The sequence below is a fragment of the Oncorhynchus gorbuscha genome, linkage group LG02 (genome assembly GCF_021184085.1).
Source record: "Oncorhynchus gorbuscha isolate QuinsamMale2020 ecotype Even-year linkage group LG02, OgorEven_v1.0, whole genome shotgun sequence".
Classification (NCBI taxonomy): domain Eukaryota; kingdom Metazoa; phylum Chordata; class Actinopteri; order Salmoniformes; family Salmonidae; genus Oncorhynchus; species Oncorhynchus gorbuscha.
Window position 1 is genome coordinate 22,314,343 of NC_060174.1, and position 18,096 is coordinate 22,332,438.

General features: G+C 42.0%; 1 protein-coding gene across 1 annotated transcript in view; it reads left to right on the forward strand.

The window, feature by feature from the left end:
- LOC123999255 (yjeF N-terminal domain-containing 3-like) overlaps window positions 1-14,871 on the forward strand; it is an 81,006-nt gene extending 66,135 nt beyond the window's left edge. Inside the window, exons 2-6 of the mRNA XM_046304839.1 lie at window positions 2,701-2,809; window positions 6,236-6,346; window positions 12,963-13,076; window positions 13,305-13,455; window positions 14,067-14,871. Of these exons, the coding sequence (XP_046160795.1) occupies window positions 2,701-2,809; window positions 6,236-6,346; window positions 12,963-13,076; window positions 13,305-13,455; window positions 14,067-14,263 (682 nt within the window). The 3' untranslated portion in view covers window positions 14,264-14,871. The remainder of the gene's footprint in view (window positions 1-2,700; window positions 2,810-6,235; window positions 6,347-12,962; window positions 13,077-13,304; window positions 13,456-14,066) is intronic.
- The last annotated feature ends 3,225 nt before the right edge of the window (window positions 14,872-18,096 follow it).

An 18,096-nucleotide genomic window follows, 5' to 3' on the forward strand; every position in this document is an offset into this window, starting at 1 on the left:
GATGCTCTGTTGGCTGAGCTAAATGCCAAAAGCCCCGTTGGACGCGGTAGGTTTTAACACAGTGATCCTAGAGCCAAAAGAGAAGAGAACACTGGGCCAATGCTGGGGCAACCTTAAGCATTCAACTAATCACAGTGAAATTAAGATTATGTTTATTGGTTTAAGCGATATGTGAATGTGGGGGTTGTTGCCTGTGATGCCAGGACATTAAGCTGTACTGTTTTTAAATGCTTTCAACGTGTGACTTTCATCTGCATGAGAGCTCGAAATATGGTTAGAGTGTTTCATCATAAGATATCTGAATGAGGTTTTACATCAGGGACAACCTTCTTAGTCCTTGTTGAGCTTCCTGAAGTTGTTACATGCTTCAGATGTCAGTGGCCCTTTTAGCTTCCCTGTATGCTTTTCCCCTGTAGTCACAAGTGGAGGATGATTAAGTCCAGAGGCGTCATGCCTGTAGGGGGCACAGGGGCATGTGCCCCCTCAGATTTGTCCTGTTTTTCTTATTTATTTATAGATATATATTTTTTTACATTTAAATAACAATAATGCTTAGTTTTTTCTCTCTGGAATTCTACTAACCACTAACCAATTTTATGAAGTTGGATTTAGCTAGGCCAGATAGGTTCCCAATCTCATGACCTGATAACCAAGAAGCCATTTCAGGCTATCATTCATGTTAGAGTAGCTAGCTTGTCTATCTTAGCTGGCATGCCTGCTGGAAAAGTTGGTAGACTTTAGAAAAACAACAATGTACTAAATAAGACTCACATTCCTTTCAATCAATTACCCAGATTTTAGCAGAGATGCAGAGAGGAATATTCACTTCTTTAAAAAATAACCACCAGTCAGGAGAACAGCTCAAGAGGTATGCTTAGATACTGTATGCAGAAATAACCACCAGTCAGGAGAACAGCTCAAGAGGTATGCTTAGATACTGTATGCAGAAATAACCACCAGTCAGGAGAACAGCTCAAGAGGTATGCTTAGATACTGTATGCAGAAAAATAGACATGTTTTTTTTACATCAAATTAAGCATAATGATTTTGGCTCTAGATTGCAGGAAAATACAGTTTCAGGTGTTTGAAAAATGCAAAATTCTACAAATGCGTGTGCATCAAATCAAATGTTTTGTCACATGCGCTGAATACAACAGTGAAATGCTTACTTACAAGCCTTTAACCAACAATGCAGTTTTTAGAAAAATTAAAAGTAAGAAATAAAAGTTACAAATAATTACAGAGCAGCAGTAAATAACAAAAGCAAGGCTATATACAGGAGTTACCGGTACAGAGTCAATGTGCAGGGGCACCGGTTAGTAGAGGTCATTGAGGTAATATGTACATAAAGGTAGAGTTATTAAAGTGACTATGCATAGATAATAACAGAGAGTAGCAGCAGTGTAGAAGAGGGGGGCAATGCAAGTAGTCTAGGTAGCCATTTCATTAGATGTTCAGGAGACTTATGGCTTGGGGGTAGAAGCTCTTTAGAAGCCTCTTGGACCTGGACTGGCGCTCCGGTACCGCACAAGCCTGTGTGCATGTGTGTGTGAGCAGAGCATCAGCTGACAAATACATTCTGCTGTAAACAAAAATAGTCCTGCTGGAACCACAAATGTCACCTTTGAGGAAAGTGGGAAATCTAGTCAGTTGTACAACTGAATAAATTCAATCGAAATGTGTCTTCCGCATTTAAATAGAGCCCCTTAGAATCAGAGAGGTCCCGGGGGCTGCCTTAATCCACATCATCGGCGTCCAGGCCAACATTAAGAACACCTGGTCTTTCCATGATATACACCATGACAGACATACATCCACTTCAGTTAGTGTAGATGAAGGGGAGGAGACATGTTAAAGAATATTTTTTTTAGCCTTGAGACAATTGAGACATGTATTGTGTATGTGTGCCATTTAGAGGGTGACTGGGCAAGACAAAAGATATAAGTGCCTTTGAACGGGGTATGGTAGTGGGTGCCAGGCACACCGGTTTGTGTCAAGAACTGCAACGCTGATGTGTTTTTTCAAGCTCATGTTTCTTGTGTGTATCAATAATGGTCCACCACTCAAAGGACATCCAGCCAACTTGACACAACTGTGGGAAGCATTGGAGTCAACATGGGCCAGCATCCCTGTGGAAATCTTTCGGGCAACTTGTGGAGTCCATGCCCCGACTAATTGAGGTGGGGGTGCAAGTCATCATTAGGAAAGTGTTCGTAATAATTGGTATACTCTGTGTATGTTATGTTATAATATTCTCCTTCGTATTCTGAGAAAGTATTGATGTAGTACTCAATCTCTCCACCAGGTGTCTCTAGTGTAATATGGAATAGTGTACTTTCTCTGTGTTTCCACAGCAGCTCCCTCTCTGGTTAAATGAGCCCACATGGCAGAGTTATGATATCAGTTCAGGCCTGTCAGCCTTACCTGTATACCTGTTTCAGAGCCATATAAATATCTACTTCATAAACTTCAACTTGGTAGTGTCATTACACTCAAAGGAAATACCTCAGGCATCAGACAATCCCCAACCAAGCATTGCATCTAACACGCAACACAGCAACATATGTTTTTGAGGTTTAGGTCTAGTTTGCTGAGAGATTCATAAACAGTGCTACCATACACAATATATAATTGAATTGTGATTGATTGAATCTGACTGATGTTGCTAATGCTATTGCTCTGTGTTGTGTTTCCCTACAGTAAAGTGGAGACAGCAGCCATTGAGACAGAGCTGCTGAGGGACTACAGGTTTGGCCAGCAGCAGCTGATAGAGATCTGGGGGCATGCCTGTGCCATCGCCATCACCAAGGTACTTTATGTACCACCCTTATCCCCCCACTTCTCTTTCCTTCCTCTCTCCAAGAACCACCTTTTTCAGGCTACTCATTAATCTATCTATCCATCAATCAATCAAATGTATTTATAAATCCCTTTTTACATCAGACCCCTACGTGTGTGTGTGTGTGTGTGTGTGTGTGTGTGTGTGTGTGTGTGTGTGTGTGTGTGTGTGTGTGTGTGTGTGTGTGTGTGTGTGTGTGTGTGTGTGTGTGTGTGTGTGTGTGTGTGTGTGTGTGTGTGTGTGTGTGTGTGTTTGTCTCTTTGTGTAATGTGTGGTGAGCCTTCTGTAAGTTAGTTCTCCCAGTCAGACTGCCTGTGGTCAGCAGCAGTGTACGGAGTGTGGAGATGTCAGGAACACACTTTGTGTCAGAAACACTTTGACCTGGCGGTGGGTTGGTTTAACCCTGCAGTCGTATCCTCCACAGGAACCCAGTGTGGTGTGATTAATGTTCCTTGAGCTTTCAGACATAAGACACTTTCCTATCAGAGATAAAGAGAGAGAGACCAAGAAAGAGTGAGAGCTCCCCTCAGAGCGTCTGATTACCTCAACCACATCCACCTACCATCATTATCACCAAAAGACAATGGTCCATGGCTCGAGCAGCCGCAGTACACATACTGTATGTAGCTAGACAAGCAGCATCTGGCTCGGCTTGGGGCTGCTGCACCCACATGCATGACATCAAAGTTCAGGAAAATAACCTCACACTCAACGTCAACAAAACAAAGGAGATGATTGTGAACTTCAGGAAACAGCAGAGGGAGCACCCCCCTATCCACAGGCTTTGTGATTTCACTACAGTGGTTGCGTTTGCCAGATAACATGAACTCCTCACAGAGTAATCCACCCCATATACGCCCAAAGACCTCAACCCCCCTGGCATCAAGGGTCCATCTCATCGGAGTTCCTCTGTGATCTGGCGTGCATGAGTGCAGCCATTTTGGCCTTACCCAGGCACCATAATGTTTCATCTGTAGATGCTACAAAGCAAAAGGTGTCACATGAAGCTTTACCACCTGCTCTGTAATATGAATAGTATTTAGATGTCTTTTATTTTTATGTTATTACAATAATTTATGAATATTTAAAATAATGAAACATTATGTTGTGAAAATACTAAATATCATGGTACTTTGGGTTTTTTGTATTTGTGGCTGTATGTGTGGTGGGACACGTGGGTGTGGGGGCAAGTGTGTGTGGTGTGTCTGTGTGTGTCAGATGGATGAGAGCAGAGGCCCTATAGTGCAGGGATGGGCATGGGGGTGGGGGCCACAAATATAATAACTAATTTCATGCAATTCTACTCATTTTGCCATGGGCAGAGATGTATTTTTTGCAGTTTTACAGCTAATTTCCTGAAATTATGCACATTTTGCCATAGGGTGGAGGCAAATGTTTGCAGTTTTTAATATGATGACGGATGATCAATGGGCCCCACCCCGGTCGGTAATTTGGCCATGCTTGCTACAAGTTTAGATAGTTAGCTGGCCGATAGACGTACCAATTAAAAACAACTATTCCCAGGGTCGTTACTGTTAATGAGAATATGTTCTCAGTCGACCTACCTCGTAGAATCCGTGTAGGAAAAAAAAAAGTAGGCTTAGCCTCTGGGACCTTATTAGAGTCAATGCAGCCATTGCTCCTGTGTGTGTGTGTGTGTGTGTGTGTGTGTGTGTGTGTGTGTGTGTGTGTGTGTGTGTGTGTGTGTGTGTGTGTGTGTGTGTGTGTGTGTGTGTGTGTGTGTGTGTGTGTGTGTGTGTGTGTGTTTGTCTCTTTGTGTAATGTGTGGTGAGCCTTCTGTAAGTTAGTTCTCCCAGTCAGACTGCCTGTGGTCAGCAGCAGTGTACGGAGTGTGGAGATGTCAGGAACACACTTTGTGTCAGAAACACTTTGATCTGGCGGTGGGTTGGTTTAACCCTGCAGTCGTATTCTACACATGTATGAGGATAGGACTGCAGAGCCTGGCACCATGAGCTGACATAACCCCATTCCTCCAGATAGGAGGCAGGGTAGCAGGGCTACACCCGGACTACTAAACCCAGACCAGGGCAACCTACTCCTCTAAAACCAGCTTGTTCCACTGGATGTGAAGTTTAGATATCCACTGAAATGACCTTCTCTTTAGTCTTTAATCATTTTGTTAGCGCTAATCCTAAAGCAAGGTGAGATAAGATAGAAAATATAAGATGATACAGTTAGGATGCTGCTGTAAAAGGCACTCAGGTTTTCCACTGCATTCACAGTATGTGGATATTGAATGTCACTCCTATCAAAGATGGCTGGTCCTTATTGGGCTACTGTGCTAATTAGCGTTAGCATTTGCCACAGGGGAGCAAGTCAGAGAGGGTGTCATCACATCAGCGCAACGAGAGACACACATGAAAACCCTGATGCACAGCAGGAGACACACTACTACACCCTTAATGACACCAGGAAGTGGTTTAATCTGTTTCAGCCACTTAGGCTAAATGTTCTTACCTATCTATTTCCTCTCTCGCTACGCTTGGAAGGTAGCTTCTGCTGCCATCATTATCCTTCCACATCACGGACTTGATGCCGCCATTACCATCCTTCTTTCATCTCATTTAGAGTGTATCTACTCCTAGACAGAACATTTATGTTACAGATAATGGCTGCTGTCTCTCTTCTCCCGGCATCATTACTGTAATTCATTCTTTCATGTCTGTATTAATCAGATACTGCAATTAGAGTAAGGCTCCATTTGTTGCACTGTAATGTACCACTCCATTTAGACTCCCGGTTTTAGCAGCCACATTGAAATTTGTCAGGTATATTTAATACCTAGGGTTAGGCTACATATTTGGTGTGTTAAAGCTGTTGGAAAGTAAGGTAAGACACCTTTAGCTGTGATGTCGCTAGTAGCTAGCAACACTACATGTTTCACTCCCCTACTGATCCTATTTAGGTGCGAGGAGGAAGATTGGACCACTTAAGTTAACACGCCAACTCCAGCAGGATATAGTCGGGGATACCTCTGCTGCTTCTCTTAAGGACGTGTGAGGGGATTTACTGGGGTATGTGCTGTGCCCCTGTAAAACAGAGAGGGGGAGATGCCAGTGGCCCAGTGGGAAAACTCATGGCTCAGGCCTGATGGAAAGTAGTGTGTTATTTAAAGGGAGCATCCTGTGGTGTCCGGGTCTGGTATTTTTTCCACTCCTGTCTGGGTTGAATTAGTTTGGGGCTTTCTGTCTTTAAAAAAAGACCTGGGTACTATTTCCCCTGGCTATGGCATTACGTCCCTGGTATGCGAAGGAGAGAGTTTGACAGTGATGGAGAGTCAGCCTCACGGGTTGGATGACCTGTACCCTGGACAATGAGTCTGCTAGGCTAACTGGTGAAGTCTTTGTCTCACTCTTTGTCTCTCTCTCCCTCCAGGCCTTTCCTCTGACCTCCCTGGGTAAGAAGCAGCCAACAGTATTGGTAGTCTGTGGTCCTGACCAGAACGGCTCCATCGGCCTGGTGTGTGCCCGCCACTTGCGCATATTTGTAAGTATACCACAGAAGACTACACCAGCCATGCACCCACCAGCCATCTCACACACATGGCCATGTGGACAATGTCAGACTATAATTAGTAATGAATTAAATGGTTCAGTGAGTTTATTGCAGTATAAAGTAAAAGGGTTTAGAAGATTTTCATTACAACTCCTATAAGTAGACCTTAATGATTAATTGATCCATCATGGGATTGAAAATCACTTCATTGTTACCCTCATTAAAATACTGTCTGGATACAGTTGGCAGTGGTAGCATACCATGATAGCATGTTGTTGATGTCATGACTTTAGTCACATTAGTTTGCATGACTGTGGACATGCTGTTCTGTCATGTGAAGACATTTATTGCAATACTACAGACAGTAACAGTACATGAACTAAAAACATCATTTGAATAAGGATTTACACGTTATGATATAGTGCGGCAAGTCTACTGTCTTTATTCTATGTGGTCGAAACCATAAATGTGTTTTTGTTTTCCTGCCTTAAACGGACTGTATCTATATAACTTCACCATATACATTGGGGCAAAAAGGTATTTAGTCAGCCACCAATTGTGCATATGGTGGAAAATAATTATTTGGTCACCTACAAACGAGAAAGATTTCTGGCTCTCACAGACCTGTAACTTCTTCTTTAAGAGGCTCCTCTGTCCTCCACTCGTTACCTGTATTAATGGCACCTGTTTGAACTTGTTATCAGTGTAAAAGACACAGTGTGTTTGGCATGCATCCATGGTTCTTTCCACTGCTAAATAAATGACGAGCCAAAATATTGCATATGGAAAAGACAAACAGTCCCCAAGTCAAAGCTCACCTTTGTCAGATTCTGTCTGAGTATGATTATGTCTGTGACCTTTAGTCCAGCCTGTTGTTCAGGCAAGGGAGGATGCACATGATGTTCTACAGTTCTTTCGGAACATAATGCGGTTCTTTCGTGTTTCTTTTGAACATAAACACCTTGGCCTCGACGTCTGAAAGAGTCAAGGTGTTCATCACGACTGATGAGTCTCAGAGATTCCATAATGTCCTTTGAATGTTGCCTTTGTGTCACGGTTGAAACAAACCACTGTGAATCTCAACGGACTGTGACCACAGGAAAGACGCTCCTTCAAGGCCTACTCAGAATGCTCATCCATCAGGGAGAGGAAGTTCAACGGTGGGAAGGCTTAACATCAACAGGAAAAGGCGTGTGCCCTGTCTGTAACCTGTTGATATACCTCTTAGTTGACGCTTGTTGATGCTAGAGAGCGTCCTGATGGTGCCTCCATCCCCAAGGTATGTCTGTCTCTTGTTGACGTTGTTACCTCTTCTAAGTCAGGACACCAAGGGGTCACGGAGGGGTCGCAGCCACCCTAGAGGGTCGTCTCTCTCTGGGTTCTTTAGCGGCAGTTATGAAAGATGACGTCAGTTGACTGTTCTTTAGCCCCTGTGGTTGAAGCCTGATTGGTTTAATGTCTCCCAGGAGCGAGTTGGAGCACGTAGACTGACATCTGGGCTAACAGACCACTTCACCCCCTGACTGACCAGGGCCAGTTAGTCAGAGATGGAGGGACCTAAACCTCTCACTGCCTGGTTTACATACCCAGCATGACCAGCAGGACACTGAGGCCCTTTCACTTACACTATTTAAAAAGATACCGTTGAAGTGGGAAGATTACATACACTTAGGTTGGAGTCATTAAAACTTGTTTTTCTACCACTCCAAAAATGTCTTGTTATCAAACTATAGATTTTGCAAGTCGGTTAGGACATCTACTTTGTGCATGACACAAGTCATTTTTGTGACACAAGTAACAATTGTTTACAGACAGATTATTTCACTTATACATTTTTTTATTATATTTTACCAGGTAAGTTGACTGAGAACACATTCTCATTTACAGCAACGACCTGGGGAATAGTTACAGGGGAAAGGAGGGGAATGAATGAGCCAATTGTAACTGGGGATTCTTAGTTGACCGTGATGGTTTGAGGGCCAGATTGGGAATTTAGCCAGGACACCGAGGTCTTACAATAAGTGCCATGGGATCTTTAATGACCTCAGAGAGTCAGGACACCAGTTTAATGTCCCATCCAAAAGACGGCACCCTATACAGGGCAGTGTCTTTTTTAGACCAGAGGAAAGAGTGCCTCCTACTGACCCTCCAACTCCACTTCCAGCAGCATCTGGTCTCCCATCCAGGAACTGACCAGAACCAACGCTGCTTAGCTTCAGAAGCAAACCATCAGTGGTATGCAGGGTGGTATGCTGCTGGCTAATCATAGGTGGTATTCTGCTGGCTAATCACTTATAATTCACTGTATCACAATTCCAGTGGGTCAGAAGTTTACATACACTAAGTTGGCTGGGCTTTTAAACAGCTTGGAAAATTACAGAAAATTATGTTAGGGCTTTAGAAACTTCTGATAGGCTGATTGACATCATTTGAGTCAGTTGGAGGTGTACCTGTTGATGTATTTCAAGGCCTACCTTCAAACTCAGTGCCTCTTTGCTTGACATCATGACAAAATCTAAAGAAATCAGCCAAGACCTCAGAAGAAAAATTGTAGACCTCCACAAGTCTGGTTCATCGTTGGGATGGGGGTGCTTTGCTGCAAGAGGGAATGGTGCACTTCACAAAATAGATGGCCTTATGAGGAAGGAAAATTATATGGATATATTGAAGCAACAAAGAAAATTATATGGATATATTGAAGAAATAAATAAAAGCTGAAATAAATCATTCTCTCTACTATTATTCTGACATTTCACATTCTTAAAATAAAGTGGTGATTCTAACTGACCTAAAACAGGGATTTTTTAAATCAAATCAAATCAAATCAAATCAAATCAAATTTATTTATATAGCCCTTCGTACATCAGCTGATATCTCAAAGTGCTGTACAGAAACAACATCTCAAGACATCAGTCAGGAAGTTAAAGCTTGGGTCTTCCAAATGGACAATGACCCCAAGCATACTTCCAAAGTTGTGGCAAAATGGCTTAAGGACAACAAAGTTAAGGTATTGGAGTGGTCATCACAAAGCCCTGACCTCAATCCTATAGATAATGTGTGGGCAGAACTGAAAAAAGTGTGTGCGAGCAAGGAGGTCTACAAACCTGACTCAGTTACACCAGCTCTGTCAGGAGGAATGGGTCAAAATTCACCCAACTTATTGTGGGAAGCTTGTGGAAGGCTACCCGAAACGTTTGTCCCAAGTTAAACAATTTAAAGGCAATGCTACCAATACTAATTGAGTGTATGTAAACTTCTGACCCACTGGGAATGTGATGAAATAAATAAAAGCTGAAATAAATCATTCTCTCTACTATTATTCTGACATTTCACATTCTTAAAATAAAGTGGTGATTCTAACTGACCTAAAACAGGGATTTTTTACTTGGATTAAATGTCAGGAATTGTGAAAAACTGAGTTTAAATGTATTTGGCTAAGATGTATGTAAACTTCCGACATCAAATGTATATATTTAACCTTTATTTAACTAGGCAAATAAGTTAAGAACAAATTCTTATTTGCAATGACGCCCTACCAAAAGGCAAAAGGCCTCCTGCGGGGATGGGGGCTGGGATTAAAAATATAGGAATAAACACACATCACGACAAGAGACACCACAACACTACATAAAGAGAGACTTAAGTCAACCACATAGCATGGCAGCAACACCCTGACAACACAGCATTTTAGCAACACCACATGACAACAACATGGTAGCAACACAACATCACAGCAGCACAACTTGGTAGCAGCACAAAACATGGTACACACATTATTGGGTACAGGCAACAGCACACAGGCAAGAAGGTAGAGACAGCAATACATCACGTGAAGCAGCCACAACTGTCAGTAAGAGTGTCCATGATTGAGTCTTTGAATGAAGAGATGGAGATAAAACGGTCTGCTTTGAGTGTTTGTTGCAGCTTGTTCTAGTCACTAGCTGCAGCGAACTGAAAGAGGAGCGACCCAGGGATGTGTCTGCTTTGGGGACCTCTAACAGAATGTGACTGGCAGAACGGGTGGTGTATGTGGAGGATGAGGGCTGCAGTAGGTATCTCAGATAGGGGGGAGTGAGGCCTAAGAGGGTTTTATAAATTAGCATCAACCAACCAGTGGGTCTTGTTACAGGTTTTCAGAGATGACCAGTTTACAGAAGTATAGACTACAGTGATGTGTCCTGTAAGAAACATTGGTGGCAAATCTGATGGCCGAATGGTAAAGAACATCTAGCCACTGGAGAGCACCCTTACCTGCCGATCTATAAATGATGTCTCTGTAATCTAGCATGGGTAGAATGGTCATCTGAATCAGGGTTAGTTTAGCAGCTGGGGTGAAAGAGGAGCGATTACGATAGAGGAAACCAAGTCTAGATTTAACCTTAGCCTGCAGCTTTGATATGTGCTGAGAGAAGGAAAGTGTACCGTCTAGCCATACTCCCAAGTACTTGTATGAGGTACTTGTATGAGGTACTTGTATGAGGTACTTATCACTGTGATTGAGGCCCATTAGCGGTGGGGATCATGGCTGGCTGTCGTTTAACATCACAAGCCACAGGTGTCTGGCTTTCCACTCTCCCTAAATGTCTATCATTAATCATGGAGGTGTAATTTAGTCATCCCAGAGTCCAGAGTGCTAGTAGGCTTACAGCGCTGTGCTAATCAGAGGGCAGCCCTGTCAGTCTCTAGCTGTCTGTCTCTCCAGCCCTGATCAACCCACAGACAGCAAAGTATGTTCTCTCTTAAATTGTCACCTTGTCATCTTAGAGGGCCTGTATTGATTTATATGGTTATGGAGTATTTCATTCATATTTCATTTTCATATACACTACCGGTCAAAAGTTTTAGAACACCTACTCATTCAAGGGTTTTTCTTTATATATATATTTTTAAAACTATTTTCTACATTGTAGAATAACCATGTAGACATAAAAACTATGAAATAACACATATGGAATCATGTAGTAACCAACAAAAAAGTGTCAAACAAATCAAAATATATTTGAGATTCTTCAAAGCAGCCACCCTTTCCCTTGATAACAGCTTTACACACTCTTGGCATTCTCTCAACCAGCTTCATAAGGTAGTCACCAGGAATGCATTTAAGTTAACAGGTGTGCCATGTTAAAAAAAAGTGGAATTTCTTTCCTTCTTGATGAGTTTGAGCCAATCAGTTGTGTTGTGACAAGTTAGGGGGGATATAAAGAAGATTTGGTAAAAGACCAAGTCCATATTATGGCAAGAATAGAGGCTTCTAAACAGCTTCTATGCATAGTCACTTTAATAACTCTACCTACATGTACATATTACCTCGACTAACCGGTGCCCCGCACATTGACTCTGTACCTGTATATAGTCTCGCTAATGTTATTTTACTGCTGCTCTTTAATCACTTGTTATTTTTTATTTCTGCATTTTTGGTTAGGGGCTTGTAGGTAAACATTTCACTGTAAGGTCTACCTACACCTGTTGTATTCAGCGCACGTGACTATTAAAATTTGATTTGATTTAAAATAAGGAACGAGAAACAACTGTCCATCATTATGTTAAGACATGAAGGTCAGTCAATCCCAACAATTTCAAGAACTTTGAAAGTTTCTCCAAGTGCAGTCACAAAAACCATCAAGCGCTATGATGAAACTGGCGCTCATGAGGACCGCCACAGGAATGGAAGACCCAAAGTTACCTGCTGCACAGTTCATTAGAGTTACCAGTTTCAGAAATTGCAGCCCAAATAAATGCTTCACAGAGTTCAAGTAACAGACACATCTCAACATCAACTGTTCAGAGGAGACTGTGTGAATCAGGCCTTCATGGTCGAATGACTGCAAAGAAACCACTACTAAAGGACACCAATAAGAAGAAGAGACTTGCTTGGGCCAAGAAACACAAGCAATGGACATTAGACCGGTGGAAATTTGTCCTTTGGCCTAGAGTCCAAATTGGAGATTTTTGGTTCCAACCGCCATGTCTTTGTGAGACGCGGTGTGGGGGCACGGATGATCTTTGTATGTGTATTTGTGCACACTTAACCAGCATGGCTACAACAGCATTCTGCAGCGATACGCCTCCCATCTGGTTTGGGCTTAGTGGGACTATCATTTGTTTTTCAACAGGACAACACACCTCCAGGCTGTGTAAGGGATATTTTACCAAGAAGGAGAGTGATGAAGTGCTTCATCAGATGACCAGGCCTCCACAATCCCCCGACTCCAAACAAATTGAGGTGGTTTGGGATGAGTCGGACCGCAGAGTGAAGGAAAAGCAGCCAACAAGTTGCTCAGCATATGTGGGAACTCATTCAAGACTGTTTGAAAAGCATTCCAGGCGAAACTGGTTGAGAGAATGCCAAGAGTGAGCAAAGCTGTCATCAAGTCAAAGGATGGCTATTTGAAGTATCTCAAATATAAAATATGTTTTGATTTGTTTAACACTTTTTTGGTTACTACATGATTCCATATGTGTTATTTCATAGTTTTATGAATGTGTTTCATAGTCTTCACTATTATTCTACAATGTAGAAAATAGCTAAATTAAAGAAAAACCCTTGAATGAGTAGGTGTGTCCAAACTTTTGACCGGTAGTAGTATTTTCTCTCTCTCTTTCACAGGAGTATGAGCCAACCATCTACTATCCCAAACGTACCCCTCACACCATTCAACAGGACTTCACAGTTCAGTGTGAAAAGATGGACATCCCATTCCTCTCCTATCTTCCAACAGAGGTGAGCAACATAAAAAAAGGATTATAAAACATAAAATGTTAGATGTCAAGTTTAATTCAAGTATTAATTTGTCTATTGTACAAATGAATCCTTGAATTAAAGTTGACATCTGCTAGCGGAACTGACTTATGAAAGTGCACCTTGCTGGAGCTGTGAGAACAATGTAAAGCTCTTGTCTAGATGCTGACCAGAGTTTGAGTTGTGGTTGTGTTATGGTTGTGTGTTCAGGTGCAGTTGATCAACGATGCCTATAACCTGGTGATCGATGCCATCCTGGGGCCAGAGACTGACCACACAGACGTGAAGGAGCCCTACGCTGGCATCCTAGTCACTCTGAAGCAGGTCAAGATCCCCATCGTAAGTTTGGACATACCCTCAGGTAAGGCTGAAAGCTATGCTGCACATTCAACATGTACCAGTGTTGCACAAATGTACAGACATTTGCCCAAAACAGGATTTTAGCTCTGAGCTAAACACGAGTAAGCCATACAAAATAAAAGCCTGTACATGCTCCACCACAGGAGGTTGGTGGCACCTTGATTTGGGAGGACGGGCTCATAGTAATATCTGAAACGGAGTCAATTGAATGGTATCAACACACCAAACACATGGTTTTCACCGGCCACATTTGCAGCTGCGAGATAGCCTTTGTCAGATCAACCTCAAGTCATCCTCAACACTACCGAGCTGTAGAGACCAACCTGGATGGAATGAGATAGTAAAGCATATAGCTAAGTGTAGTACATATATTTGGCCCTTATATCACACCCTCTCCCCATTTAACTTGTTCTGGAATGCTGCTACCTGGCAGGTGTCTAATCTGTAAAATATGAAATGCCGATTAAAGTTGAAAGGAGAAGCTCAAGTGAGATACTCACGCTCCCCATGATGTTATGTCACGTGACATAGCTAGTAGATGGCAGGTTAGTTGTCCCATCAATGGAGATGGAATTCAAAAAATTGTGATCATCATTTCCTTGTTTATTAAAGGTTGGGATGTTGACCAGGTGACCTCAGATGGGATCAACCCAGACGTCCTGATCTCGCTTATAGCACCAAAGAGATGTGCCACCAGTTTCACAGGGAAGCACTACTTGGCGGGACGCTTCCTGCCTTATGACATCCAGAAGAAATACGATCTGAACCTGCCAGAATATCCAGGCATAGACTGTGTTATAGAATTGTAAAATCTTCTGTACACCCTCACCAGTCCTCATTTTGGATAAATATGGATAATATATTCACGTTTTGTATTTTATAGATTGTTACTGTGCTTTACCGTTCATGTGCTATCTCTCCAATGGGTGTAGACTAGAGCAGGTTTAGCCTTACCCAGAATTCACTCTGTTTGCTCAAATACAATAGAAAAATGGTTTAGAATCTGTGGGAGGTCTGAGTTGTATGTCTGTTTTGGAAATGGTTTGAGGAGTTTCCATGTGAGTTTTCATGTGAGTTACCAAGTGAGTTGCGTCATTCTCATTTTTGTGACTGCTTCATTGCAAATTCCTGAGATGATCTTTCTCCTTCAGCAAAAAACTATGAATGTTGAGCGGAAGAGGTGTTTTGTACCTTCGAGTTAACTGCTTTTTGTTATGTATTATTATGTTTTGAGTTCTGTTTTTCTTATTGAAGAATGCTTGGATTTAGGGTAAAACTACTTTCTAGCAGCTGCATATTTAAAAACTATATAATTCAGTCTACACTGCTGCATTTCCTTAGTCCAAGTAACACCTGTTCGTTGCTTTGCAGTTACAGAGTTAACTCTTTGTCCAATAAAATATCTCATTCAACAATTGTTTTGATTCCGATGTGATTCGATGTAAGAAAGTAGGACATATGAAAGCTGACAAGATTAAAGGTAATCATGACAGTAAATCCTCCACAGGAGTTACAACTTTGTACAGTCCAAACTGTGTTGGTGGATAAAACTGCCATTTTGCTTCCTAACATCAGAGATCACACAGTAGGTTATGCAAATCCATGCCAAGCCTCAGACATTGTTAGAAGAGATCAGGCAGGAGATCAGACGGATGATATTACATGCTGAATGATTTCCTCAATAATTGTCTCTAAATCCAGAGTTGATGGAGTGGAATCAGAACTTGTGTCTGCAGTGTGCTTAGTTCATATCAATTCTGCATTTGAGAGGAATTTTTTTCATATTTGGGATGCTACAGTAAAACAAGCTGTCTCTGGTTTATTGATTACAACTGAATTAAAATATACGCTGATTGTACAAAAAACACCTTCCTAATATTGAGTTGCACCCCACCCCGCCCTCAGAGCAGCCTACATTTTTCAGGGCATGGATTCTACAAGGTTTCGAAAGTGTTTCAAAGGGCCTATTTTGACTCCAATGCTTCCCACAGTTGTGTCAAATTGTCTGGATGTCCTTTGGGTGGTGGACCATTCTTGATACATACGGGAAACTGTTGAGCATGAAAAACGCAGCCGCGTTGCAACCGGTGCGCCTGGCACCTACTACCATACCCCATTCAAAGGCACTTAAATATTTTGTCTTGCCCATTCACCCTCTGAATGACACACATACACAATTGTCTCAATAAATCAATTGTCTCAATGCTTAAAAATCCTTCTTTCACCGGTCTCCTCCCCTTCATCTACACTGATTGAAGTGGATTTAACAAGTGACATCAATAAGGGATCATCTTTTTCACCTGGATAAACCTGGTCAGTCTATGTCATGGAAAGAGCAGGTGTTTGTAATGTTTTGTATACTCAGTGTAGAATCAATGTGGCAAATAGGTGTAGTGCAAGCTGGGTAGTTAGTTGATGACGAGTGTCTCATCATTTTGACTTGACATCTAAACATGTTTATAATAGGCCTGTGAATGGATGTGAGTAGGGTACAGGACGATTTATGTACTAGCTAGTTTATTTATGCCAAAGCCTGCACTGTCCTCTAAGTGCTGGCACTGTGTGCAAGAAGTCATATTGTATTTATACCAATCCCTGCACTGTCCTCTAAGTGTTAGCACTGTGTGCAAGAAGTCATATTGTATTTATACCAAACCCTGCACTGTCCTATAAGTGTTAGCACTGTGTGCAAGAAGTCATATTGTATTTATACCAAACCCTGCACTGTCCTCTAAGTGTTAGCACTGTGTGCAAGAAGTCATATTGTATTTATACCGAACCCTGCACTGTCCTCTAAGTGTTAGCACTGTGTGCAAGAAGTCATATTTTCTGAGAGGCTCTTTCTCATATATTTAAGTGAGAATGTATTTTTCTAATGTCTAATTAATGGTATTAATGGTCTTTAGAGGGTGGAAGAGAATTAACAGATAATAGCCGATACTAATATCATATTGAGCAGACCAGAGGAGGCCGGTGGGAGAAGCTATAGGTTTTCATACTTCTGTTTGAGGTGTTCTATACCGTTCCATTTATTCCATTCCAGCCATTACAATGAGCCGATCCTTCTGTAGCTCATCCCACCGGCCTCCTCTGGAAGAGACATGTTCTATTACAGTTGATTGGTAGGCTGTTCTGGATTTCAGTGATTTAGAACTAAGGGTAGAACATCTAAGTTCTAGGGGGGCAGACTAGTGCATATTTTTTTCACAGATCTGCATGGAATTATCCAACCTAACGGAGGGAATTTTATGGAATAACTCCTAAACATCAGTATTTGCAACTAGTCAGTGCATTCTATCTCACAAGCATGGCTCTGTGTGTTTTGAAGTGAGTGTTTGTTGAATGGCATGCCATATGATGCCACTTCCCTCTTTGCAGAGAATCATCGTGCAATCAGCAGTTGTTAAAGTTACAAATTCTAACCAGAAGTTGACCATCTGGCATTGTCATGCTGTCTGCGAGTACACAAATGGTGTGAAGCTCTAATCTAGTGCCACGTTCAAGACAATTTGGAAACTCAGAACCTCCGAGTTAAAATGTGAGTACGTTTTTTGCGTAGCACTTGCTATTGGAAGCTTATTTATCTCAAATTTTGTGCACAACTTGAGATTTTTCTCAAATGCTCTTGTTACTTACAACCTCATGCTAATCGCATTAGCCTACGTTAGCTCAACCGTCCCGAGGGGGACCCACCAACCATGGAGAGGTTAACAGTCTGATGGCCTTGAGATAGAAGCTGTTTTTTCAGTTTCTCAGTCCCAGCTTTAATGCACCTGTACTGACCTCGCCTTCTGGATGGTAGCGGGGTGAACAGGCAGTGGCTCGGGTGGTTGTTGTCCTTGATGATCTTCTTGTCATGCCATTCATCCACCGCCATCACCTCATGTTTCAACAGGATAATGCATGACCCCCAAGGATCTGTACACAATTCCTGGAAGCTGAAAATGTCCCAGTTCATCCATGGCCTGCATACTCACCAGACATGTCACCCGTTGGGCATGTTTGGGATGCTCTGGATCGACGTGTACGACAGCGTGTTCCAGTTCCCGCCAATATTCAGCAACTTTGCACAGCCATTGAATAGGAGTGGGACAACATTCCACAGGCCACAATCAACAGTCTGATCCAATCTATGTGAAAGAGATGTGTCACGCTGCATGAGGCAAATGGTGGTCACACCAGACAGTGACTGGTTTTCTGATCCACGCCCCAACTTTTTTTGAAAGGTGTCTGTGACCAATAGATGCATCTGTATTCCCAGTGATGTGAATCCATAGATTAGAGCCTAATGGATTTATTTCAATGGACTGATTTCCTTATATGAACTGTAACTCAGTAAAATCTTTTAAATTGTTGCATGTTGTGTTTATATTTTTGTTCAGTGTAGTTCTTTTGATGAATTGTATGACAAAAACATGTTTTGCATGCCAAAGTATATATTTTTGGTTATGGCCAATTTGAATGCCATTGTTACGCAATTGACAGGCTTTTTTCATCAATTACACTACACTGAGGTTGAGCATACTGTAGAAAAGCTGTCTGTTTTTACGAGTTCTGTATACAAACATAATCACAATATCTTAGTGTGATGCATTCTGTGTACTCTGGTGGATACAACATTCAGTAACAGCCCAGAAACGTA